General features: G+C 42.3%; 1 protein-coding gene across 1 annotated transcript in view; it reads left to right on the top strand.

Moving 5' to 3' along the window:
- Positions 1-25,796, top strand: part of RANBP17 (RAN binding protein 17) — a gene marked incomplete at both ends in the record, with an annotated part of 158,021 nt that extends 132,225 nt beyond the window's left edge. Inside the window, 4 exons of the mRNA XM_080626945.1 lie at positions 2,281-2,447; positions 18,497-18,595; positions 22,441-22,568; positions 25,700-25,796. Coding sequence (XP_080483071.1) covers positions 2,281-2,447; positions 18,497-18,595; positions 22,441-22,568; positions 25,700-25,796 — 491 coding nt within the window. The remainder of the gene's footprint in view (positions 1-2,280; positions 2,448-18,496; positions 18,596-22,440; positions 22,569-25,699) is intronic.

The following is a 25,796-nucleotide window of genomic DNA, read 5'->3' as shown; positions in this document are numbered from 1 at the left end:
AAGGGGTGTGCTTGATGCTCCCTGTCTGTTACATCCTTGCAATCAAAAGGAAAAATGAGTATAGGGAAGCATATTTGATATATAGTTATGGGCAAATTTAAGTAGCTCTTAACACTCGTATCAGATTCTCATGAGCGAATGATAACGTAGACCTGTCTGCTGTCCTGCTAAAATCACTTACTGTCGAATGTAAAATATCTACTTGTACAGTATCAGCATGTTTAGAACTACTGCTGTTTTGTAAACTGATGATAGTGATTTACTTTGTATTATTCAATTTGAAAAGAAATAGAGTTAAGCGCTGGTTTAGAAATACAGCAGAGCTCTCCTATGAAATATGTATTTTCAAATCTCTCACTTGTTGTTATTGATGGTGATTCAATTCCACCATGAATAGTATTTCTAGTTTATATGCAGGACTGTTTTGGTTGAGAGCACGATGAGTGCCAGGTTCTGCAGGCTTTACTTTGGCAAAACTCATCACTTTGAACTGAGCTTTGTTCCTGCAGTGTCTTAGCACCCTGCCCCGTTGAATTCAACCCTGGGGTGCTCACTGGTCCAGTGGGAGCAGAGTTGAGATGCTCGAGCTCATTTCTGTGAGCTGTTAGATCATTCTCTGCTCCTGCTGCTAAGTCAGCAGGTTGCTGTGGAAGATACAGTCTTAGGAGACCACTTGTATCTCCTTTGCCTGTAAATGTTTCTTCAGTGTTTACTTCAAAACACTCTTAGCGAAATAGAGTTGGGTTTTAGATGTCAAAGGGTTAATAGTGTCAGCACAGGGCTTAAGGAGTTAAACAGACACAGATCAAAATACTTCAGTGTCTGGAGGGATGTGTTTAAATGAACACTGCAAGGTTGGCAGGCCTCCAAATTAGCCGAGTTTAAAGAATTCAAGGTACATTTAATTGGATCCTTCTAATCCCTTTTCCCTCAGAATGAGCATTTTAACAGTTTAATTCCTTTTTCAACCCCCACACATCCCTACTCCAGTGGCCCATCTAAAATAAATACTGTGAACTATAAAAGGCCTAGACAAGTTCTAGCTGAAGTCAGCGGCAACAGGATGGACTCCTGAAAGCCTCACTCATTTGAACCTGATGTTTGAAATGGCAGAGGGTATCGGCTGGGGCTAGACCTTGCACCCAGCAGGTTAAACCTCTGCATGTCTGTAAGGAGCTGCTGTTGGCGTTGGCATCCCGAGGAACCAGCAGTTTAAACCTGTGGCTCTGGCCAGGATTATGGAAGGGAGCTGGGAGCAGCATGGCTGTCACTGTTGAAGTCACAGGCCCCCCAGACTTGGGTGCAAGGGGTATCTCAGGCATCAGGCCAGGGGAAGGGGTGCACCGCTGGTCTGCAGAAGAGGGGGAGTGTGAGTGAGGACCAGGGACCAGGACACAGTTATCATCATGCTGCTACACAGAGCAAGATGATTCCTCTTTCACAGCAGCAGCACAGCAAGCGACACCTACCAGCAAAATAACTTACATAAATCAGACAGACCTATTTACTCTGCAAATAGGTTTAAGCTTTTAATCTCTTTTACTTACAGAAACAGTAAGCAAAGATGTGAAGTGGTTTTTGCTTCTACTTTTCAACAGTATCCTCCTTTGCTGTTATGACTTTCTGTTTCAGGGACATTTATGAAGTATTTGGGTAGTGACTGTTGTGTTGTTGCTAGCCATATTAAAGGTACTCTAACCTACTTGAATGATTAGTTCTTAAGCAAGATGACTAATTAGCTGTTGTTCGATCCCCCTTTACTATCTTTAATGGCCTTTTTTCATTGTTTGCCACCTGACATTGATTCTAACCTATTTGGGGCAGAGAAATACTACTTGAGGAAAACATGAAGAGTATCTCCACTTGACTTAACCTTGCCTTTTCAGCAGGCAAGCCAAACCAGAATTCCAGAATTATAGTTTCCAAGAATCCAAATGGGAAACTAAACACAAGTAAAACATCAACCCTCATCCTGCACTTCCCAGGACACAGAGGGGCAGATGCATTCATACGGTTGTGAATGAAGCTCGCTGGAATTCACAGGATCTTTGGTACATGGGGCTACCCAGTTCCTCAGAAGCCAAGGTTTAAGACCCATATGTGTTAATAAAAGCAGTCTTCAAAACTAGTCAGCTCACGTGTCAGAAATAGACTTGTTGATGTATCGATTAGCCTAATAACAGAGATTATTAAAGTTGAGCTCTCCAAGCACTATAAAATGTCATTATTAATTATTCTTGTATGGAAACAACTCCAAAAACTCTTTCATTCTTTACACAGATACAATAGTGTCCTCCAGCTGTTGTGCTAGTTTAGACTACATTGTCACCTATCTCTTCAAGCACCTCGCTAAAGAAGGCAAGAAGACTCAAAGAGGTAGAGAGATTTCACAGGATGGGCAGAGATTGCTTCATTTCATGCAGCAGAACCCAGAAGTTCTACAGCAGGTGAATTAGTAATCTTTTCTATGGGATGTTATTACATTTCTGAATTTTCCTGATGTTTTGTGGCACTGAACACCAAGGCAGCATTGGCTATTAGTAAGAGAACAAGCCTCGCTATGCTGGTATGCAACCCTGAGTGGCTTCTGCCATGTTCTCATGACAACCAAAGATTGAAGGTATTTTTTGTCATAGTAGAAAGCATAGGCACTATACCTGGCTGTACAGTATCTTAAAACTTGGTGCTTCATTTTTGCTTATAAGAACAGGTGTGTGAGATCACTGATACATCTCTACAGACAAATGAGAAGGAAAGTTCTCTCAAGTATTTTAGGAGAAAGAAGATAAAATTCTGGCGTTGAACCACATATTTGGTGATGAAATGTGTACATTGAATGGCTAAATGCTGTCATGTTTGATTATTTTATTTTCAGTAGGTGACTCAGTGGGATTTTTTCTGTTAAAGGTAAATACAATAGAAATTAAATCTCCTTCTGAAAAGTGGTGGCTGTACTGCTTAGGAGAGATTCCCAGCTCCATCAGGCCTATCACAGCCCAGGTACCTTCCAGGATCATCACAGTGTTTGTGGCTACATATCTGTCGTGGTTTAAGCCCAGGCCGTAAATTAGAACCACGCAGTCTACTTCCCCCGTGACCCTTTCTTCCCCCCACTCCCAGAGGGATGGGGAGGAGAATTGAAAGAATGCAACTCCCACAGGTTGAGATAAGAACAGTTTAGTAACTAAGGTATAACACAAATCACTACTGCTACCACCAATAATAATGATAAAGGAAATAACAACAGAAGAGAATACAACACCTCACCGACCGACACCTAGCCCATCCCCAGCAGTGAACTAGCCCTTCTGGGTTCCTCTCAGTTCTACATCCTGGGCATGACGTGCTGTGGTATGGAATACCTCTTTGGCTAGTGTGGGTCAGGTGTCCTGTCCCTGCTTCCTCCCAGCTTCCCCTCCTCCCCGGCAGAGCATGAGGCTCACAAAGTCCTTGGTCAGACCAAACATCGGTGTTATCAGCTCTGTTCTCAGGCCGAAAGTTAAAAACACAGCGCTGCACCAGTTACTAAGAAGGACGAAAAATGACTGCTACTGCTGAACCAGGACAATATCTCTGTACTCACTCTGTGCCACATTCCCTTAAAATCTCATTAAACTATCTGACAGTGCATACTTACAGGAGTCTCTGGATTCCTAATGCGGTTGCAAAGATGCCGTTTCAGGAGACGCATTTCACAGGTCTGGAGGCTTTTAACAAAACCAGAAGTTATTAACCAGATGCAAATGACAGAAATGTGTTTCCCTAATAGGTACAGTGTTGTTTTCAAAAAGCCTGGCATGCAGTCACCACTCTTATTGTTGTCATTTATCTACTGTTCTAATTGAAGGTGAAAAGTAACTAATGGTAGCTAATATGTTCCTGGCAGTATATAGCATATTGTGAGATTAGTGATGTTTATTATACACATCGTTATCAGGATCCAATAATTCCACTGTCATATTGCAGATTCTTACGTTTTACTTGCCTAAGAGGGGGTTTGTGGAAACTAGCACTGAAGTCAGCGTTCGGGTGCATCAGATTCCGCAGTGTTGTACCATGCGTGCAGTGACTGGAACAGAAAGGACAGGACAGCGACATGGCCTTTGGATTGCCCTGCCTTTGTGGCAATCTCAGTGCAATACTTTGTCTGTTAATATGCAGTAATTTTTCACTTCACAGCAAATGACTGGGTGGTGATCTGTCTTTATTAACTTCAGATTCGGTGGAATACGTTACATTTATGTGAATGCAGGCTTTCACATACTCTTTTAAATATTAATGGCTGGTCTCCAGTAGTCAGCATAAATATGATTTGCATTAGCACTAGTCATATCATATTGAGTGCCTCTGATGTCAACTACTCAGTGTACTAATATCTGACATCATCTCCCGAGGTCACTGACAACTTTGACCTTTATTCTCATGCACAGTTTCTGTAGTCTCAGAAGCTCTTTTGAATTGATTTGAAATTTTGACTCTTCCCTTTGTGAGGCAGTAAAATTGATAATTATTCAGATGGGAACTGAGCACTGAGTGAAAAATCAATTCCGCCCGCTCTCTGCTGCGTATAAAATTACTTCTGAGTCTGCCGGACTGAACGGATGGCCAAGGTAAAAGCAGCAGGCAGGAATAGTAGAGAGGATTAGCTGGACGAAACTAATAGCCTAAAGGGATGGCTTTTGAGATGAGGGAGTGGGCCGGTTGGGGGTTATTATCAGCAATGATGGGACTCATTGATCATATGTTTACATCAGGTTTCCATTGGGTTATAAATCAGCCCTGAATAGAAACGGAACCCAAGGCCTTGCGCTTTACCAGGGGGACAGCGTATTAGATTATTCTCACTTTCACACTCAGATGAAAAGTGAGACATTGATTATTCATCGGCTGGCCATTAAACACAGGTTTTATAGATGATTTGACTATCAGGGAAGCTAATGAACAAGGTTGCTGCTTCATAACCAGCAGTTTCAGTTTTCAAGACATCTGTGTCGGTTAAGTAATGCATAACCCTGTTAAAAGGAATGGGTTACAAATTGCTTAACAGTGCTGAAAAACTAGACCCTAATGACTAATTGTGCTTTGAGTTTAGAGAGGTTTGTCAGCTCTTTAAACTAAACTGATGCAACGATAACTGCAATTATTTACTAGTTAGAACAGTTCTTCCAAGTTGGATCTCTGGAAGCCGCTGAATAATTAAACTTCCCGGCAGTGCTTGAGGTTCTGCCCCTCAACCCGCAGCGGCTCAGCACGCCCTCAGAATACACAGGAACCTCCCGGGGCTGCTCCGCACGGCTCCCAGCCCGGCTCCGTCGAGCGGCAGGACCCGGGGAGTGGGGCAGAACTGCAGGGGGAGGTGTGTGGGGCACGGTGCAGCTCTCAGGGCAGAGCCACCTTCCCGCTCCTGGCTCACCCATCTGGGATGTGAGGACACGTGGCAACCTGTGCACTCGCACGCCAGCGTCCGAAACGGCACAGTGTGCTCACAGGTGAGGCTGGTCAGCATCTCCGTGCAGTCCAGTGCCTGAGGCTTCCACCTTCTTCAGCCTCTGCAGGAGCAGAGTTGTGTGATTAAACCCTATTAACCATTCCTCCGTTTGCTTAGATGTGACTTAGGCTGATATGACTGTGCAGAGACAGGAGCAATAGGAAATACAGGCATGATACACCTTCTTCAGTTCCAGAGCAAGATGTGACATCCTTCCGTGATGTAGCAGTGGCTGTTGTCAGCTTTGGCCAAGCTTTTTGCTTGTTCCCCTGGGCAAGCAGCTTAGTCTGACCTCAACCTGCAAACAACAGCTCCATGATAGCATCTTACAACCAAACTGAATTAACAGTAAAAAGTAATTTGGGATATATGGATAGAAAGCAGTATTATTACATTCAACTATTGCTGTTGCATTATGTTGTTTTATAAGCACTATAAAGGCTCCTTTTCTATGCTGTTATGCTGGGATTGACAGGTGAAGCTGGTGTTTTATCCAGTTTATAAATGAAAGTGTAAATTTTGGTTTTAAGATGCCACCTTTACCTTCTGTTAATGCTTACCTTGCTGAATTGTACACTTCAGTTAGTTAAACTTATTGGCTCAGTTTTGATACAGCAAAGTACTATTCATGTTATTTCTTTCCGAAAATGAGTCAGTTTTGTAGTGTCTTTCATCTGCAGTTCAGACAAACGGTCCCAAGAACCAGGTACAATAGGTAAAGAATGCTGCATAGCCATTGCTGAAATAATTCTGTGCTGGATATGGAAGGGGATTGAAGGTTGGTTGAGTAGAAACAGGATCTCCATGATGTTTCAGGTTCAATTCCTTTCCTGGGCAGTTCACAAGAGTGTGAGGTATAGGGGTAACAAGAGAGGGAAGGTGTTGTATGGTTGTTACATTCTGTGCACTGTTTCCAGGGGATTGTGTGGGTAAGAATAAGGCGGGAGTTTGGTGAGTCTCAGCATTGTACTGATGTTTGGGTTAGATCCACATGATGCCCGTGACAAGACACAGCTTGCAGCCCAAGCGTGGACCTCCTTCAGGCCAGTGGGTCCCTTCCCAAGGGTCCAGCATTTCTGGAGGCAATGGGTGGGGAGTTCTGCAGCAGGGGGAGACTGGCAGGGATGTGGGAACTCACAGTGTGCTGAGGCGCTGGCACAGGATGCCCAGAGAAGCTGTGCCTGCCCCTGCCCATGGCAGGGGGTTGGAACTGGGCTTTTAAGTTCCCTTCCAACACAAACCAGTCTGGGATTCTGTGAGGAGCTGTTGTTTATTGCTGTAGGGAAATGTGGTAGAGTACGTGGGCTGGAGAGGGGTCTCTGGGAAAGGAGTGTAGATGGGAAAGTATCTGGGTAAACAAAGGGCTCAGAGGGCATGCGTGATGGTGAGCATGGTAGTGCTGGAAAAGAGAGCAGGGATGGAGTGGGCAGACCACCAGGAACAGGAGAATGTGTGCTTTAACGGTAACAGGTAAAACCTCACCAGGCTCCTCTTTGGAGCTGAGCATTTGTGACCTGGAATGTCACCACATAACAAAGATGCACGAAATGAAGCAGCCCAGCAGCACTGCGCAGCAACTGTAAAACAGAAAGTAAAGGTGCCAGCTGCAATGAAAAGTCAGGTGGCATCACTAAAATAAAAACATATTATAAACTGCAACTTTCCTCTTTTTTCCCCCTTTTTATGTACTAAAATCAGTGGTTGTTTTTCAGATAAACCTCAGTAGCATATACAGCTAGTGTGGAGGTCTGCAGTAATTGAAATGAAAACCTGAAGAGGAGATGTGTTTATGATGTCTGCTTCATGGCCTGTGCACAGGCACTTGCATATAAGCACATCACAGAAAGAAATCTGAATTGAACTGACAGAGGGCAGTTGTGCCAGAGGCTGAGCACCTTGAGCCACGTGTGTGAGCATATGCTCAATAGTAAGAGCAGATCAACCCCACAGGTGCTTGTTCCTACGCTTAAAATGAAATGTTTTTAAAGGCTGAGCTGAATCAGGACCAGAGCGCTCAGCTTTTGCCAGCTTGAGCCTTGGAAGGTTGGATACAGCAGTGAGGGATTTTCACTGGGACATCTGTTTGCAGCCTCTTAGCACAATTTAAAGATGTTATCCAATACTATCATAACTTTCTTTATTAATTGAAAGGAAGGGAGCTATACCAGCTGTAGCCCAAGCCAGCAGAGACTTGGGTGGCTAAGCAACAGAAAAGGCACCATATTGAGTGAGCCAAAATTCAGTCTCAAAGTCATTTATTTTAACCAGCGACAATGCGTTTGGACTCTAGTGTTTCAATTTGATTGATGGTTTAATATCATATATAATTTTTTTAATGAGGGGAACCCATTTAAATGTGTTAACATTTGCACTAGTAGTCTCCCATGTACATAACTGCATTTAATCATTACTCTGATTGTTTTTGTGGTTGTGTGATTTGTATCAGCAAAATAATTATGTCAAAGCCATCTTATCTTAATGAAAAATAGGGTTATTTCTCTTTTACATGTACTTCTCGCTGTACATGTATAAAGGCAGGAGCAGCCTCAGTCTAGAATATATTGCTCAATGTATAGCTATCAGTGCGAGTGCTGTCAATTAAGAAATCAAAGAAATTAATGAGCTTAGTGTCTTTTCTAATTCAGCCTTGTTTAAAGCCTTGTTGTGATTCGTTGTCATGTGAATTCAGTAATTCAATTGTAAGAATTTTAATGTTAAAATACATCATCATTAGGGATGTATCTGAAGATTTCACGCTCTTAATAATGGTGCTAAATCAAATTGGGAACCTCCTCTTCATCATCCAAGCTGTGCTATAGTTTACACAAACAGTTTTGGGGGTGGAGGGAAGTTTAGTTCCGTGAAGTAACAAGTATTGTACAGAATTGGTGTATGGAAACAAAAAGCAGCTCTTGGGCTTGGAGCACGAACTGCTGGAGGTGTCAGTGTTGGATGTGCACCCCCGGGCTAGGCAGCTGGTGTATGTATGCTTTTGTTTAGCAGTTACTGGTTTATGTAGCCTTTAGGCCAGCACATGAAACAATCCTTCCTACAGGGTCAGCTGCTGGTCAGAAGCAAAGTAAGAAAAGACTTTGCCTTAAAACGCCTCGGCCATAATTTTAGTGCAGCTGGCACCTGCTACTGGTGCGCAGCGGGAGGGTTAGGGGTCAGAGGCAGTTGTTCTAAACTCAGTGATGGCTTAAAGGGACTTGTAGATTAATCTGCTTTATTAACTTCTGTATATTAGATAACTATTGCGGTGAATGACAGTCCGTCTTTCTGAATAAGTCCCTTCACCTCTTTCTCTTTTAAATTGGCTTTTGAGTAATGAATATTAAATAGAATACATTTCAGGGTAATTAAATGAAAACATTAGGATGATGTTGTTTTACAATCATATCTATAAGTTTCTTGTATATTTATCTTGTGTTATTACTGCTCATCGCTTTTTGCTTGCAGAACAAAAAGCATAAATGTTCAATTAAAGAAGAGGAACTGGCTGTGTTTCTCAATAACCTCGTGGCTTCTGTGCCACATAAATATTTTCAAAAAGCAAATAAGTTTAAGGAGAAGTATAAAAATGCCTTATTCCTTGTTTACTGCGTGCAGTGTAATACTTTACTTGGAAATGTTCGATTTCTGCTGGCCGTGGTTGTTTCATATAAAACACTAAGGGGTGCTGGTTTGGGGAAGGGCAAAAAATATTGCAGTTCCATAGAATCTAACTAGCGATATGAATAGCACCAATAATTTTGTAAAGTTCACATTATAATTCAAAATCCAGTTAGAAGTGATGCTTGCAGTCTGGAAAGAAAGCAATATCTTTACAAAATGGATAGGGAAAGGTAACAATCCATTCCATGATCTGCTACTGGCAGATTTGCCATGTGAGTAATGAAACTCACTCTCGGTGAACAAGCCCCCTCCCTTTTCCCCATTTAAAATAAAAATCAGATTTAACATTCTAGAATAGCAGTGGCTTACAGGGGTGCTTAATTGCTGTTGGATGTGATAGCAGTGGCCCATCGAAGCACGTAGGGGATGAGATGATGCTTGTGGAGAGATGAGGTGTGTGATGGGGCTGCAGTGCTCTGAGCAAACAGGAGGGTGTATATCAGAGTGTGTAAAGGGCTGGTTCAGTGCTGAAAGCTTCCCAGTGACTGACATAGACTAGATATGTGTCCCACTGAACCTTGGCAGATTTCTGATTTTGAGGACTCTGGAATTGAACCTCAAAATCCACACCTTTCCTAGGCTAATAAATTGCTGTTGGTTGGTTGGTTGCGTGCTCAGGGTGTCTGCTGAAATTGTGAGATCCAGAAACTTCGGTTGTTGCCTTTTTGTCCCCTGGTGTTTGATCGTTTGGGGTTTTACTGAAAATGGGTTCTGGTGTATTTACCTGTCCCCAGGAACCTGCACAGTTCAAAAAAATAATGCATTTTTAAAAAATATCCCAGTATCACAGCAGACAGAGGAGGTTTGGCGGCATTGTCAGTTTATCTCAGTTTAGCTTAGCATAGTTTAGGTTAGCTTAGTTTAACTTGAGCACATCCTCCTAGCGCTTGGCTGGGCCCGTCAGAGTCAAGCCAGTTTAGTTCTTCAGAGAGCGCCACACACAAAGGAGTACTGCACAACATGGGATTTGACCTTTCAGCGTAACCACGTTCCTGAATCCGTGATTTGTTTCCCTTTAAAAAGAAAAAAGGAAAAAGAAATAAAAAAAAATTAAAAATGAAGTGTGTGCAACCATTCTTTAAAATCTCTTTAGCATGACAAGTAAAGTAATCTTCCATTGATACTTAAAAGTCCATCTGCAGAAATTCAGGCAGAATGTTAGAGAGACGCAATATCTATTGAAATGTTGAGTGTCAAACTGCCAGGGTAATGTATTTAGTGTGAAATATAATATTCAGTGCATTTTGTTTTGATGACTGCATGAAATAGCCTTGCGCTCTTATCCTTTGTTGTTGTTGTGAAAGATGATATTCACTAAGAAGTGTTGGTGACTATTCAGGACACAGTAGCAATATGCTTATTACCATCTTTATCATCTGTCTTTTATGTTTATTTGCGATAGCTTTGGTTACAGTTCTTCAGGATAACAAGAATACTTTTAATTGTTCTATAAAAGAAATCAGGATCAATTTGTGAACAGTTTGAATACAGAAGAGGCTGGAAATCTGTCAGGCAATCGGTAATTAATTCTTGGATTAGGCTTTTTAAGTTCTGTGTTAGTATATTACTCCAGTGGAATGGAGGACATCACTTTTCTTTATGGACAATCCTTGAATAGTGGTTAGAGCCAAGCTTCTGGGTTTCTTGATTGCCTTCAAGGTGTGGTTTAAAAGCTGAGCCTGCCTCCCTGTCCCCACTGATTACCTCCATATCAGTGCTAAACTAAGGTAAATATGGGTAAAATTATTACCCTGGTTCTAATTTTCTCTCTACTACTGGTTACTGTTTCTGTGCCTCTGAGTCTGCTGCTGGCAGGCATCCACATGGCTTGAGCCTACGCTCAAGCTGCCTGCAAATCCCAGCTGCCTCATGGCAAGCAGCAGCGGGGCTCTGGAGAAAGAGATCTGCTGTGAGGCTGCACAGCCGGGTGGGTTATGTGATAGGTGCTAGGCTGGACTTGACGTGGAGCTGAGTGTGAGCTTAAGGCCAGTTTAAGGATTGCTCCTTGGTACGTGGGGTTTGCGTCCCTGAGGGCTGCACTGAGCACACTTGCACACAGTGTCAGCATGAGTCTAGTTCACATTCAGGGGTGAGCACATGCTCAGTGTGAGATACTTGAAGTTCCTTGGATGAAGGATTTAGAGCTGATCTGGTGCTCAGCCTTTTCCTTCATTCTGGAACATTTCTGTAGATTAAGGTTGCGATTAGCCTCAGATTGGTTTTAGACTAAATGATTTTATTTTCCCAGTAGTAGCATTTTCCAACCTTGTCTTCCCAACCCGTTTGACTGGCATTTTGGAAGGCCTTCCTGTAATAGAGGTTTTAGAAAACTAATGATGCAGCAGGCAAAGATCCCAGTTCCTATGCTGAAATCTTGGTGCAACATTGAAAATGCCCAGATGCTTTTGTGCGTCAGCTCCCAGCACTTGATGCAAGGGAAGGCACCGGTGATTTTCTCAGGAGCTGGAGAAGAGAAGGGTGATGGCTCACGTTTGAGGAATTTAACGAAGATGCACACTGAAAGCCCTAGTGTCAGTTAAGGGGAAGGCTAAAAGATTTAGATGTAGAACCATTTACATTCCTGAAGATAGACTCGTGCTGGAAGGCGTTGGTGTAGGTAAAGCTCATGTTTCTCCTCCCAAGAGGATTAAATAATCTGTAACCAGTCATTTGCTCAGAGGTGCTGGTAGTAGACACAGACTTTGTACTTTCAGCTTTCAGTAAGAGTGCTGGATGTGCAAGCAAGGGAGAGACCTCTTACCATGTGCACTGGAAAGATGCCTAAGGATCTTCTTCTGAAACAGGACCTGAACCTAACTGCTTCTACATATACTGCTGGAAGCAGAGGTGAATGTGTATTACATTTCTTTAAAGTTTTAAAGAGCTCAGCCTTCTGCACCACACCAACCTGAAGTGCAAATTACAGCAGGTTGTGCATTGCAGAAGTCCCTGTTAGTCAAGAGTTCTGTCATCTTTATAAACAGCTGTAATGCTGTAGAGTTACAGCTGCTTGTTCAGAAATGGCTGAATCTTAAATAAACATCTGAGGTTAATTTAAAATGACATACTAGGATCTGTAACTGAAAATCTCTCATTGCTACCAGCTAAGAAATGCAGATTAAGGGTTGATGTCACAATCTTAAATTATTCCAGCCTGAGGTGGAATAATTTGCTGTCTATCAGGGAGGACAGATGGATAGACAAAAAGAAGCTGTGCAGATACATGAGTTTGTAAACATCTGTCAGCTACACCAGCTATCCAAATACAAAATCTAGCACTTCAGGCAGCGTATGAGTATGTGACATTCAACAGAGGGTTTACATGAAATTCAGCACAGACAGAAGCAAGTCAGCACACCCTGGAAGGTAATAATTAATGAAATGTATGCCCTCCTCCTTGCAGAAAGAGGAGCTATTCCATTCATCAGGCATTTTCAGTGTTGCTGCAGTTAACTGTTTCATTTCCAGTATTAAATATAGCCAACCTTTACACTAGGCAAAATGCTCTGTATGTCAGCCTTACTGCTTTACTGTAGGTGAGTCTATAGCAGCCGTCTGGCAGCTCTTCTCCATCCCTGATGGATGCCAGCTCACCCAGCAGCATGGTCTCCCTTAGGATAGAAGGACCCAGTTCTGATAGGTGAGGCTGGACCCAAGCATTATAGTCCTTCACATAAAAATTCAGATGCAGCTGTAATTTGAAAATATGTTTGTCATATTAGAATATGCCCTCAAATAAGAGGGAAGACACTAAAATTCCTGTCTGAAACATGCTGGTGTAGGGCAGAGTCTCCCTATGACCAGCTCATGTGCAGATGTAGCTGCTGCCCATGTCCCAGCTGTGCTGCAGTTATTCCCTCTTGTAGCACAAGCATCTGCTTTCTGATCCTGCCAGCTGCTTCAAAGGTATTTCACAACTGGCTAAAGGTAGGAAAGGGTGAGGATAAGCCTTTGCTTTGAAAAGTCCACTTTGCACTAGTCTGTGTTCTTGTGCTGTTAGCATATGACTTTATTTTAACAAGTCAAAAATGGAACATTGCAGTAGACCAGGTGTAGTGAATATAGCAGGCACATTGAGGTGCTTGCCTTTAGAATTAAGCCATCATCCTAGATGTGTCGTATGAGTATGTTCCTATTTCTCTTTCAGATATGAAACTGGGTTTGACAGAAGTTAGCACAATCTTATTTTAGTATTCTTTCTGCTGGCTCATGATTTGGACCTATTTCAGGTGACTGTCCCATACTCAGCCCTTTGGCCAGTTCTAAAGACGCATCCAGGGAAATGTCAAGCTCCACGCTACCTGTAACTGTTCCTTTTTTAAATGCAAAGCCATCCCTTTTCCATCCCTTCAGAACACCAGGAGAAAAGTGTCTCCCAGCAGGACATAGCATATAACTGATAGGAATACCCTATAAAAGATACACCTAAATCATATTTCAGTCCATCAGCTTAAGGTATATACTATCCCACGGTATGCAGTGTCTCACCCACAGATCTTGTCCTGACACCAGGATTGGGGTTTTTTCAGCCATTTATACCCTAATTTTTCACAAAAGGAAACAAAGTCCAGAGGAGGCCACAAGGATGATCAGGGACTGGAGCACCTCCCGTATGAAGATAGGCTGAGAAAGTTGGGGCTGTTCAGCCTAGAGAAGAGAAGGCTGCGTGGAGACCTCAGAGCAGCCTTCCAGTGTCTGAAGGGGGCCTACAAGGATGCTGGGGAGGGACTCTTCATCAGGGACTGTAGTGACAGGACAAGGGGTAACGGGTTCAAACTGAAACAGGGGAAGTTTAGATTGGATCTAAGGAGGAAGTTCTTTACTGTGAGGGTGGTGAGGCACTGGAATGGGTTGCCCAGGGAGGTTGTGAGTGCTCCATCCCTGGCAGTGTTCAAGGCCAGGTTGGGTGCCATGGTTTAGTGTGAGGTGTCCCTGCCCATGGCAGGGGGGTTGGAACTGGATGAACTTAAGGTCCTTTCCAACCCAAACTATTCTATGAAAAAGGCCAGACCCAATTGCAAATGGGCATCTGAGATTGGGTCCCTCACAATTTTAAGCTTCAGCTGTTGAATTGTGACAGTTATTAATTTTTAATTATATATAGTGAAAGTACATATAAATAGGGTGAAATGCTTTATTCTGTGAACAGGTATCTGGAGGAATCTAGCCTGTGCGGGCTTGGTCTGAGGGTGGCTTAGAAGACTCGGAGCAGAGAGGCTGTTGAGAAGAGCTCTGTGGTTGGGGTAGCCAGTTTCATGGACTGCCTGTGTTTCCTGGCTGATGCCCTTTTCTCTCCCTCCTGCCCTTCCTCTCTCCTTCCACAGCTCCTTCTCCCCTCTTCCTATACCCTGGGAGAGGGTCTCCAAAAGGAAAGGTGCTGTAATGTAACTGGGCCCATTGCTCGGTGCTGCTCCACGACTTGTTTAAAGCTCTGTGTTGGTCTCATGTAATTTCTTAATGCAGGGGGACAAGCCAAGTCATTCTTAATCTCTTACATATTGCAGATCTCAACTGATTTGCTGTTTCTGACAGTTGAATATTTTTAGTTCAGGAATTATGGGCTGGTTCTCACTTCCATGATAAAGACTTTAGTTTTCTTACTTCATCTGGAAATTTCAGCTTTGAACATGAAAAAAAAATCAATGTGAAAGTCAGGCTTTCTGGTAAAATAAATATTTTAAAACAACAGATTAAAATTTAAGGTGTTTAATAATCTTGGAGCAGTTAAATCTTCCTGGTATTATTAGTAAATGACGATCCATTTATTGATATAGGAAGAATTTGATGCTGAAAGAACTGAGAATTCCAAAGGACATTTAAATTAGTAATCACAGCTCCTGAATTACGAGTGAACTGTCTGGAGCTGGAGCTACAAAAACCTACCAAATTTCATATGCTAAACAACAAAAAAATCTGACTCTTTTCAGACCCCAGTAAACAAATGAGTATTATTACCAGCCAAGTGCTTGGTTAAAAGCTGTGCACGTTCTTGACCATTCTCAGTCCTCTGTAAAGGAATACATACTGCTGTCTTTGGTGTTAATATAACGTTCTTTATGTTAACATGTGATTAGCTGCACCAGAATGAAGTATTCATCCCAACATATGGGAGAAAGAAATGAGTTATGGCACCTGCAATGATGCAAGTGCTCTCTAGTGATAACATGGAGCGGCAAAAAAAGCCTTTCTGATGGAAAGGCAGCTTCTTTTCTAGCTTCCTTTAGAAAAAGTTTTCATAATGAGGGTTATCTTGACCAACATTTACCTCCTCCACCCAAGAAAGAAAGAGGTTCTGAAGGAGGAGAAGCTCGAAAGAATTAATTTATTGGAAGAGCTGTTCTTTATTCTTGCCTGTGCTGTCAATAGTTCCTTTTGTAAAGAACAAATGTGTCAGGAGAAACATTATTGAACCAGATAAAGTGATGCTCTATGTTTAAGATAAGAGAAGAGAGGCAAGGTTGCTGTTTTGAACTAAGAAGAAAATAGATTATGTGTTCCGCCATCCCTTCCTTTTTGATGTCTCTTTTTTCCCCCATGAGACCTTGTTTGCTGCCTGCATCAGCGTGAGGACTGAGCCTGCCCCAGGCAGCTGCCCCAGCTGCTGCGCTCCACTGGGGCTGTGGCAGGATCTGAGAAGTCATTTTCTTGAAGCAAAGTGTAGCAGAATAGGGTATTTTCCACCTAGAAACCAAAACAATGCATATTTGTGATCACTTCTGCTTCTGTGCTCTATGTTCTATGTTGCTGTTGGGTTGGTTTGCGATCTCCAATTAGATGATGAGACTTCTGGCAAAGGTGGAGCAAGGAGGGTGTCCCATAGTACGAATTTCCCTCTCACAACCTGCATGCTAAATACATTTAAGTCACCTGAACCAACTTCTGGGGTAACCTGCTACAAGGGACTGCAGGTCTCTAGCAACAGCAAGGCCAAGGTTAGGTGATGGCTGGGGGATGCTGGGGAAGCTGAGGGGTGCCCCAAGCTCAGCCTGTGTCAAGGTGGCTTTGCAGACAGACTTTGTCTTCACTCATCCCCTCTACAAAATGCAGTGGCAAAGCTGATGTATCTCAGTGGCACACTTTGAAGCTAACTAACATCTGGGAAATGCTCTGCAGTTCTCAAAAGAAATGAAAGAAAAACGCAGACAGGGCAGCTGCTGTTGGCTGCTGGGTGCTTGCTCATGTCCCTCGGTCCAACTGGTGGCCTGCGAGCAAGCGGGGTTGCTCTGAGGCAGCGATGCATCCATCTCCTTGTTTGTACGTATCACTGGGCAAGATCTCATCTTCAGAAAATCATGGTTATCATTTCTGTACATGTTGCCATCATAAATACAAATTCATGTAACTGTGCATCAGCAAATAGGTGACACATTATTTCAGAGCCTTCTTCAGAAACTTGAAGAGTTGCAGTTCCTTCATGACCTGAACAACTTGGAGGAGCAACAAAAATGGGCACATATATCCTAGAATTGTAGAATCCCAGACTGGTCTGGGTTGGAAGGGACCTTAAAGCTCATCCAGTTCCAACCCCTGCCACAGGCAGGGACACCTTCCACTAGAGCAGCTTGCTCCAAGCCCCATCCAACCTCAGGAGTTGTTTGATAAAAGCTGGTGTTTGAAGAGGTGAAACTTTGCCTCTGGATCAGTTGTGAGCTTGTCCCTGAGCATGCCCTTTTTCGATGAAGCATCACACTGAAAGTCTCTCTGCATGCACAGCGCTTCCTCTAAGAAATACGGCTATGTCAGACGGGGTGCTCTGACTAAATCACAGCTCCAGTGAGTTTGTTGAATTACTTTTAATAATGCTTCTGTCCTAATAGCCGGCTTTGTTACAAGCTACGGAAATTAAAACCTGGCGATGTTTGAATTACAGGAAATGTCAATTATTCTTCATGTTTGGAAATTGAGCCCCTATTACTGCTCCTGTAGAGGTTTTTGAGGTGTTTGCATTGGTTCCAAGGCCATACAGAATTGGTTTTGTCCTGTGAGTAATGGAAAATAGTTTGTCTGATCTATAAGCTGTGAAGTCAGGCGAAGAATTGGCTGTTCCCACGCCAGACCGCATGTTCCTAACCTGAAAGCTCAAATGATTTGTGGGTATCTCTGTTCCAGGTGATTTGTAGTGCTAGGATTCATCTTTTTCATTTAGTGAAACATGCTGTTTGACTTCGCCTTGGTCAGTTATTACAGGCTAGTTTGCAGTGTGGCAGCTCTCTGGAGACCCTGCTCATAGCTACTCATTGGCCTAGAAGAAAGGATTTAATGATTTTCTACTTCCTCTATGTTTGGTTTTAGGGTGCAGATATTCTATAAATGTGAGTCAAACTATTTACTGGTGACACTTTACAAATTTTCGCTCTGTTTAATCTCTGAGTAATGTTTTTAGGTTCATATATGTTGTGGCCTTTGGCATTTTGGACTAACGCATCTCAAGGATATCTTAGAGCATTTTATCTTTAAATGGGTTCTATAGTTATTTTGTAATTTCTTTGTACAAAAGTTATGCCAATCTCTAAAATAAGTCCTACCCTTTGTAGCTTACACACAGCAGAGGTGTAGTGGCCTCAGAGGGAGCATACTCCTTGTGGCAATAGCTGAAGGCTCTGGTGACGTGCCAGCCAATGAGCAAAGTGAATTATACAGCTTTTCTTTGGGTGCCAATAGAACTCAATTGTATTAGATGATAGATCTCAGTGCTTTATAAAGTTGAAGTGGCTTTATCCCTTCTATAGAGCTCTGTAAAGTCAGTCACAGAAGTAAAGTAAAATGTCTAAAATCAGAGACTGTATTTGTAACTGGGATGGAAATGGTGTAGATTTTTAGACTTCTTGCTGTAATCATGACTGCCTTCATCGAAATGGAGAGTGTTCCCTTCAAATTCCTTAGTGTCACACACAAAGAAAGGTGGATGTGATGTGAGAAAACCAGAATCTTGAAGACCAACTAGGGATTAATCTGAAACTAATACAGATTACTGGTTGCACAGGTATTGCTCTCCTAGAAGTAGTGTGACAGAGGGGCAAATCCGTGTAGTAAAGTCAAAGTCTGTACCTGAAATTAATTGAGCTCTAAACCTCAATTCATATTTGTTTAAACTTCCAACTTTTTCTTTGGAGCTGAGCTTTGATATTAGTTGCCTTTAACTTCTTTACCTGGTAGATTTGGTTATGGAAAGATTTGTTTGGAAGAATTACTTTTATAAAACCATGCTCATACATGAAATCTCAGTGATTTCAGTATGTTTCGTAAAGGTTTCATTAATTTTTCCTTCTGAACACATCACACAGTGTAACACCAATATTCATATTCATGTAAACTGTCTGTGTTTTCTTTCAGATGATGTCCATCCTAATGAACACCATCATTTTTGAAGACTGCAGAAATCAATGGTCTGTGTCAAGACCGCTGCTTGGACTTATACTTCTCAATGAGAAAGTGAGTATTTAAGAAATGCCACCGGATTCACTCTTCATGTGCCCAAATGGTTGAAATAATTATTGCATATAGAACAAAGCTGCCTGTTGCCCTGATTCAGATCCCCCGTCTCTTTCCTTGGGATCTCGCTCCATTATGCTCACAATAGGAGTCAAGAGTAGGGTTCAGCTCATGTACTAGGTATTTCCCAGGTTAGTTCGCAGAGCCTGAGTGGCTTCATTTTGATGAAGAATCCTCTCAAACCTCTACCCCAACTTTTACACCCAAGCTTAGATCATGCGAGTACATCATTAACCTTTCTCAGATAAATGTTATGTCTTCACTTTTCCAGAATTAAGCAGGAACAGGAGCTACGCAGGCTCATCGGGCTTTTAGATAGAAATGTGAAACAAGAACTCTGTGGAAATCACATCAGAAAAATTGCTTCCTAGAAAAAGAGTTAACCAATCTCTTTTTCTGAAAGGTTTCCCAGGAACAGCCAGCTTTGGGGGGCATTATCTGAGTGCTTACACTTAAGTACTCGCATTGATTGCAATTTGGAGTATATGCATCTGTGGCAGATTCTGTAAACCAGGAAATACTCTGCAATTTGCCCTTTCAATAAAATCTGAAGCTATGAATTTGGATATACCCATCATGTTTCCCTGGTGACTTAATAGAGACGATAGTGTCTGAAATGGAAACCATCTGAGTAAATGAATACGAGTTGATCTAAATGTGTGCATTTTTTGTATGGCAAGGCATTGTTTGTGAAGATCCTGACCTGTTGTATGCACCATACTTCAGAGCCAGCTCTAACTTTATTCTGAATTGCCTTATCTCTTGGGCAGTCACAAGCCTCAGTGTATTACTGCTTTGGAGAATGAATTGTCTATACAATAAGAGGGCGCTGGAAAAAAATAAGACACTAAGATTAGCAGCAACCGCATACATTAAAATTCAGACTGAAATCCCAGCTATGGAAGGAAACTAATAGAAGAAGAAAATATATCAAGAAGGGAAGCGCTGTCTCATCATTCACCTGTGCTGAAGGATCCAATTTTAGCCATATCCAACAGCACTGTCATTCATCTTCTTGGTGTGTTATTGTGATTTAAATCCAAGCTCTATAAGAGAGAGCAGTTCTTTTAAAATGATTGAGAGGGAATAAGGGCAAATTCAGTGTTTAGGAAAACTTTATGACATCACAATATTATACTTTACAGATGGAAGCAATATTTCCTACTTTGGAAGGAAAACTAATCATTTTCTATCTGCTCTGAGTCACTGCATCATTATAAAAGTGGGAAATAAGTAGTTTTGTGCATTCCCAATCTTGTTCAAGACGACACTTTTGTTTATATAATGCTTCTGATTTATAGCATGTAAGTATTAGCCTGACTACATATTAATTATGTGGTTTTGATGCTTCAGTATAAGAAGAAATTAAATATTTCACTTGAAGATAAAACCACGGAGCTGTAAATCATAAGGAATAAATTTGTGACTGGCGGAATATTCTTTTTACTGAAATTAGACTAGTTCTAATGATTATGTGTTTCGCTTAGCAGACATGGATATGTACAAGTACCTTTACTTATGAACAAGTCTTACATTTCTTCTGGAAGGGTGGAGAACAGGAAATAGAATTTACAATATTTGTATTGCCCCTTTTGCATCAAGGTTATTTATTTCATGTTCAGAAAAAGTAGGACACATACTTATATATGGCAGTAAAAGTCATCTTTTCTTGGCTCATTTCAGTGCACAGCTGGTTCATGTATTGGAAATGGGTTCCTTTATTTCAGGTAGGGTCTCTGTCTCTGCAGTTCCTGAGGTAGCAAACATACGTTTACCATGTTTTACTGCTTGTTCTCCTCCTCCTTTGTGTTAATGAGATCTTCTTTGCCTGTAATTCATCTTGAAGGGAAGGCATCAAGTTTACTTGGGGACACAGAAAAACTGGGATTCATACTCTTAGCTTGTGCTACTAGGGATAATTGTGCCAAAATGGGAATCATACTCAAGAGTCCAATGTAAAACAATGCTAAATCTTTTGAGACAGCATCAGCTTAATATGAAATGGGATGGTTGCACATGGCTCCTGACATTGTTTCTGCACTGAAGTGCAGCAGCAAGTTTAAATCCTAAGCGCAAGAGGTTGGCACACAAAGCTGTCTGCATCCAATAGTGTAGCAACCACGTCTCCTCCTTGCTGTTGTCCTTCAACCAAAGAACACAAGCATTCGAGTGCACAGGCAAAAGTCATGTTACTGCAGAGAAGCCCTAGAAACCCCAGGGCTCAGAACAGCTCCCCAGTGTTGAAATGGTGATGTCGTGGGATGCTGTAGTCATTAATGGTAGGCAGAAATTGATGTTAATACTTTCATTTATTAGGTTGAATGAAGTTGTTCTTGGAATGCCTCTTGTCTAAAAACAACTCGTGGACACTGGGCAAGGTCTCGGGCTTGTGGCCTTCTCTACACTGAACTGTGCATTTGTCACCTTGAGACAGGGCTTTTGGGAATGTGCTTGTTGCAAGCAGATATTTCATCTTTTACACCAGCCCCCAGGTGATTTTCAGTTTTTAGTTCTCAAGTAGTTTGGGACCCAGCTATTTGATCAGCTGCTGCGTTCACTTCCAGTACTGTTGCAGTGGTCAGCAAAGATGCGTAATACAGGATGTTTCTGGTTTGAAAGGAACTGGTTTAAGGGCAAGTCATTTGCCAAGCAGACATTAAAGCAAACACTTCCTATAATCCTGTTGAGTTGTCAGGGCTTAGTATTAGTGTTATAGTTTTACTGTACTTTCTTTTGTTATCCCATACTGTTTTGTGTGTACAGAAGAGCTGTAATTTTGATGGAAAAGACGTGTGTTTAATTTGAGGTTTGTTTAAGGTTTAACCCTGTTAAAGGTTTTAGAAGAATCTGGCAAATTAATCCCAGACTTTTGTGCTTTCTGACACTCTGTGCCTCAAGTTACGTTAACTTCAAATGGCTACTAAATTTTGCATACAAAAAAACCCGATTTTCAGCCTACTTTTAACAAGCTATCTTGTTACACACCTGAAATTTGGGGAATACCGGCAATATTCCTCTTGACTGCAATAACAAACTGCTCAGAAACTTTGCCAGGTACTTGGGCACAGCTTCATCAGAATGGTTCATTCTCCTCTGAATAATTGTCTGTATCAGTGCTTATACCATGGATGTGCTTACGCCCAAGGCCATAAGACTTTGACTGACACAGCCAATATAATAAAGACTAAACAGGATTATATGACTTGCTTGGCTGTAGTAGTAGGGTAGTGGATAACACTAGAGGTCCCCTCCTGCTCCATATTTCTAGCCTAAACCAGAATTTTCCTGAGGTGATAAAAAGTTCTATTTTAACTGTCTATAGATCTGCCAGAATATGATGGGAATAGTAATATAAAAAAGTCATATAGATTACTTAGCTGCTAAAGAAATGAAGGTGAATCTGCCTTGTCACAGCACTGAAGCAATTAGAGCCCGCAGCAAAGTGTACGAATTTGCACCATTCTGAAAGGCTTGAAAAGTGGTCAGGGATGTTTCTGCCACCTCTCTTAGGTGGCTTTCTGTGCTGGAACTGGTTAGGTGGCCAACACCAAGCATGTCACCCAGTACCACTGAATTCCAGTCAGATACACAACTGATTCACTGCTGGTGCAGTCCAGGAAGGCAGCATCTGAAACCCAGTGCAGATAGAGCTCTGTGTGCTGCCTGCCAGACTCCTCTCCTAGAGGGCAACATAGGAAGCACTTGCTCAAGAGTGCTCCACTTCTGAGTAACTCTGGGTTTACATTTCCAAACCTCATTTTTAATACTCTGCTTTGCTATCACAGTACTTCAGTGAGCTGAGAACAACCTTGATAACCAGCCAGCCTGACAGCAAACGGGAAGTCTTTGACCAGTGCTTCAGGAATCTTATGGAAGGAGTTGAGCAAAACCTTTTGGTAAAGAACAGAGACAGGTAAGTAAATTGGAAAAAATAAAAGACAAATGGAAAATTTAACAGGAAAAAAATATAGGAAGTATTACAGGTAGCCATAAACTGCAGTTCCTTTTGAAAGAACCATAATACCCTATCAGAGAAGTCTGACTATAGACTATAGAGTTCACAGTTACAGCCTGAACATTTGATAATTACGAGTTTTCTTGGTCAGAAATGTCTTTCCTAATGTAATCCAGAAGTCAGGGTTTGCCAGGCTGCAGCTGCTCCTTTTTCACTTGGGAACAAGCTGTCTCATTTCAGCAGGTGAGCCTCAGAGCTTCCTTTTTCCAACCTTAAACCCCTCTGAAAAAACACTTGCTTCAGCCTGTGTCAGTGCTGCTGCTCTGACATGGCCTTTTCTTGCTGCTGTTGGGGTCAAGCAACTGCCTGTGAAGTGGCAAGATGAGGAGGGATCCAGTGAGGCGACTTACTCATGTAGATAAATGAGACAAGGAATTCTTTAATACTTTTTTAACATGAATTACAAATCTTGCCCTCCTTTGAAAAACGGAGTAGAAAACTTCATGCTTTCGTGTTTTCTACTCCGTTTTCTATTTTATTTCCAGAAGTTTTCTATTCCTTTTCTTGCAGTGGCAAGGTTTTCTGCATTTAATGTTCACACTAACATTTTATTCCCAGCTAGCTGCATTTTCTCTTCATGTGCATTATTCAACCAAAGCAAACCTTGAAAGACCTATAGAGACACAAAATCCAGACTGTGGAGCTTCCTGGGAAGCTTGGAAGAACCTGGAAAGTGGCTTGGAGAGGAGTTATGGCTAAAACCATTTAGTGATTTTATTTCTCTGACTTCTGTTTGTTGGTGTGAAGATTATGTTGAACTTGTTTAATTCTCAAATAGGTTTGCATTAATGATGGTCTCCACATTTTTGTTTCATTTTCTTATTAAATTCTGGTATTAAGGGTTCAAGTTCCTTATGGCCTGAGTGTGGATGGTGCCAGAGACAGGGGAATTTGGAAGCAAACGCAGAGAAACACAGAGATCATATCTACGGCACTAATAAATCAGACAGACTTTGTGTGTAACTTGTGTTCTGGATCAGCAGAAAACCTGGGGAAATGGCAGAGAGCCACTGGGAAGGAGGAGAATGCCTTGTTAAAACAAAGGAAAACTGAGCTGACCATGGCAGGCTATAGGATGTAGTCTGACCTTAGAGCTGTAAATGCCAAGGGGATTCATTTGACTTCAGGATTTAAAAATTAAAAACTGAGTAAAACTCACTCGTACAACTAGTTTCTTCGTTCTGTAACTATTTATATTTATTGAAGGCAAGGAGTCCTTAAGATAACATTGTTTTCTGAGAAAAACAGAGATGATGTGCATTTTGTCTGAGCTGCCCTATTCTGGGAACTGCAGGTATGAAGGACAGGGAAGAGCTTCTGCCTAAGAGCTCGTCTCAGTCTCCCCTCTGACAGGTTAAAGCCATTCCCCTTGGCCTGTCCCTACAGGCGCTTGTCCAAAGCCCCTCTCCAGATTTCTTGTCAGCCCCTTTAGGCACTGGAGCTGCTCTAAGGTCTCCCCAGAGCCTTCTCTTCTCCAGGCTGAACAGGTTGAATCCAGCTCCCTGTGCTCTCCCTGTTCATGGCATGGACAGAGGCTTCCATCTCTTGGGCTGCCAGCAGATACTAGATTTGGCAAATGCTAGATTCAGATATCCATGGATTGAAAGGGGATTTTCACGTCGAAGCACTGTGGAGTCCTCTCACATAGGCAGTGGTGCGGAAGCTCTCGGAGAGCTTTTGTGGGAGTGCAGGCAGGGAGGAATGGGTGCAGGTGTTGGGGGATAGGCATGATTCAGTCGAACGAGCAGCTCGTCTGTCTCAGTAGCATCCGCCTGTCTAACTTGGGAAGACTTTTAAGCCATCACTTCCCCAGCAAGCAGCATGAGTTAATAGGATGGCTTTTCTGTTTTCAGCTGTTGATTTGTAATCCTGCTCAGATCTATCCTGTGGAACAGGAGGCTTCTTTTAACTGTGATTGTTTAAAATTGAGCAGAAATCAATTTCCATTAGTAAGGAAATAAGCACAAACGTCAAAAATTATGAATAGAATAAAAAATAAACTCCTAATGGCATCCTGTATTTCCACAGCATGCCCCGGTTTACCACAGTGCTGGATGTACCCATCCGCTGCAGTGCAGTGGAGGCAGGCAGGAAGGGTTATTACCCTTGGTCCTGCACAGAGACCTTTGCTGAGATCCCATCAGTTTTCCAAGCACCTGTCCAAAGAGTCCTCTGCAAGAAGGAGCCCTAAGGAGCTGTTCTAGGGAAGCTTTATTAGCTTCACTATAGTGAGCCAGCAAAGTCTGACGCAATTAAAGCAAAGAGCATCGAGGCAACAAACAAAAGAACAATTGAAAAGCCCTAAATGCAGGGTGTGATACATGTCTGGCATTGTAAATCTTGTTTTGGTGTGGTTTGGGGTTGGTTTTGGTTCTTCAAATGCACACATGAGATGTGATAAATGGCTGTTAAACTCCTTGAGGTAAGGATAGGCCAAGGGAGTAGATCAGGTTCGGACTGTCACACAAGCTGAGTCAGAGTTGACACTCAGTCCTGGATGCGATGGCCACCACGCAGACTTCACGTCCTGCACCTTGCCGCTACAGAACTGTTAGGGTGTATTTTTGTGAGTTCATTCTGTGCCAGATGGGTGATGGTACCGCGTTTCAGGTTGAACTCTGACACCACTCACGAGGGAGGAAGGTGGGTGGAGAAAGCCAGGCCTTGATGGCCATCTGGACGTGTCCCAAAGAGACCACTGCTGGAGGTTTGAGAGAATTGACATGTTCCAAGTCACAGGAGATGGAAAGGTTTCTTGTTGCATTGATTTCCCAGCTGACTTTTAAAATGTTCCACATTTTCACACGTGGTGGGCTGAGTTTCTGATACTGCCCATACATGTTTACTGCTCATTGGTATTTGATACGACTGGTTTTGAGGGCACCTGGTGATTCTGTTTGTGAGTTTTCCTCTGTTTTCCTTCTCATTTCAAATTTTCGCTATTGTTTTTCTTCTTACTGGTTTTTGAAATAAACCTCTCACAGGATCAGGTCTCCTTTAATCAGACATTTGGCTTTTCCTTTCCCCAGGTTCACTCAGAATATGTCAGTCTTTCGCAGAGACATGGCTGAAGCCCTGCGCAATGAAGGGGCCTCGGATCCCGGCACTTTAGATATGATGAGTTGA

Source organism: Psittacula echo (assembly GCF_963264785.1).
Source record: "Psittacula echo genome assembly, chromosome: 11".
Classification (NCBI taxonomy): domain Eukaryota; kingdom Metazoa; phylum Chordata; class Aves; order Psittaciformes; family Psittacidae; genus Psittacula; species Psittacula echo.
Note: the sequence above shows the minus strand (reverse complement) of the source record. Positions and strands in the feature narration are given on the sequence as shown.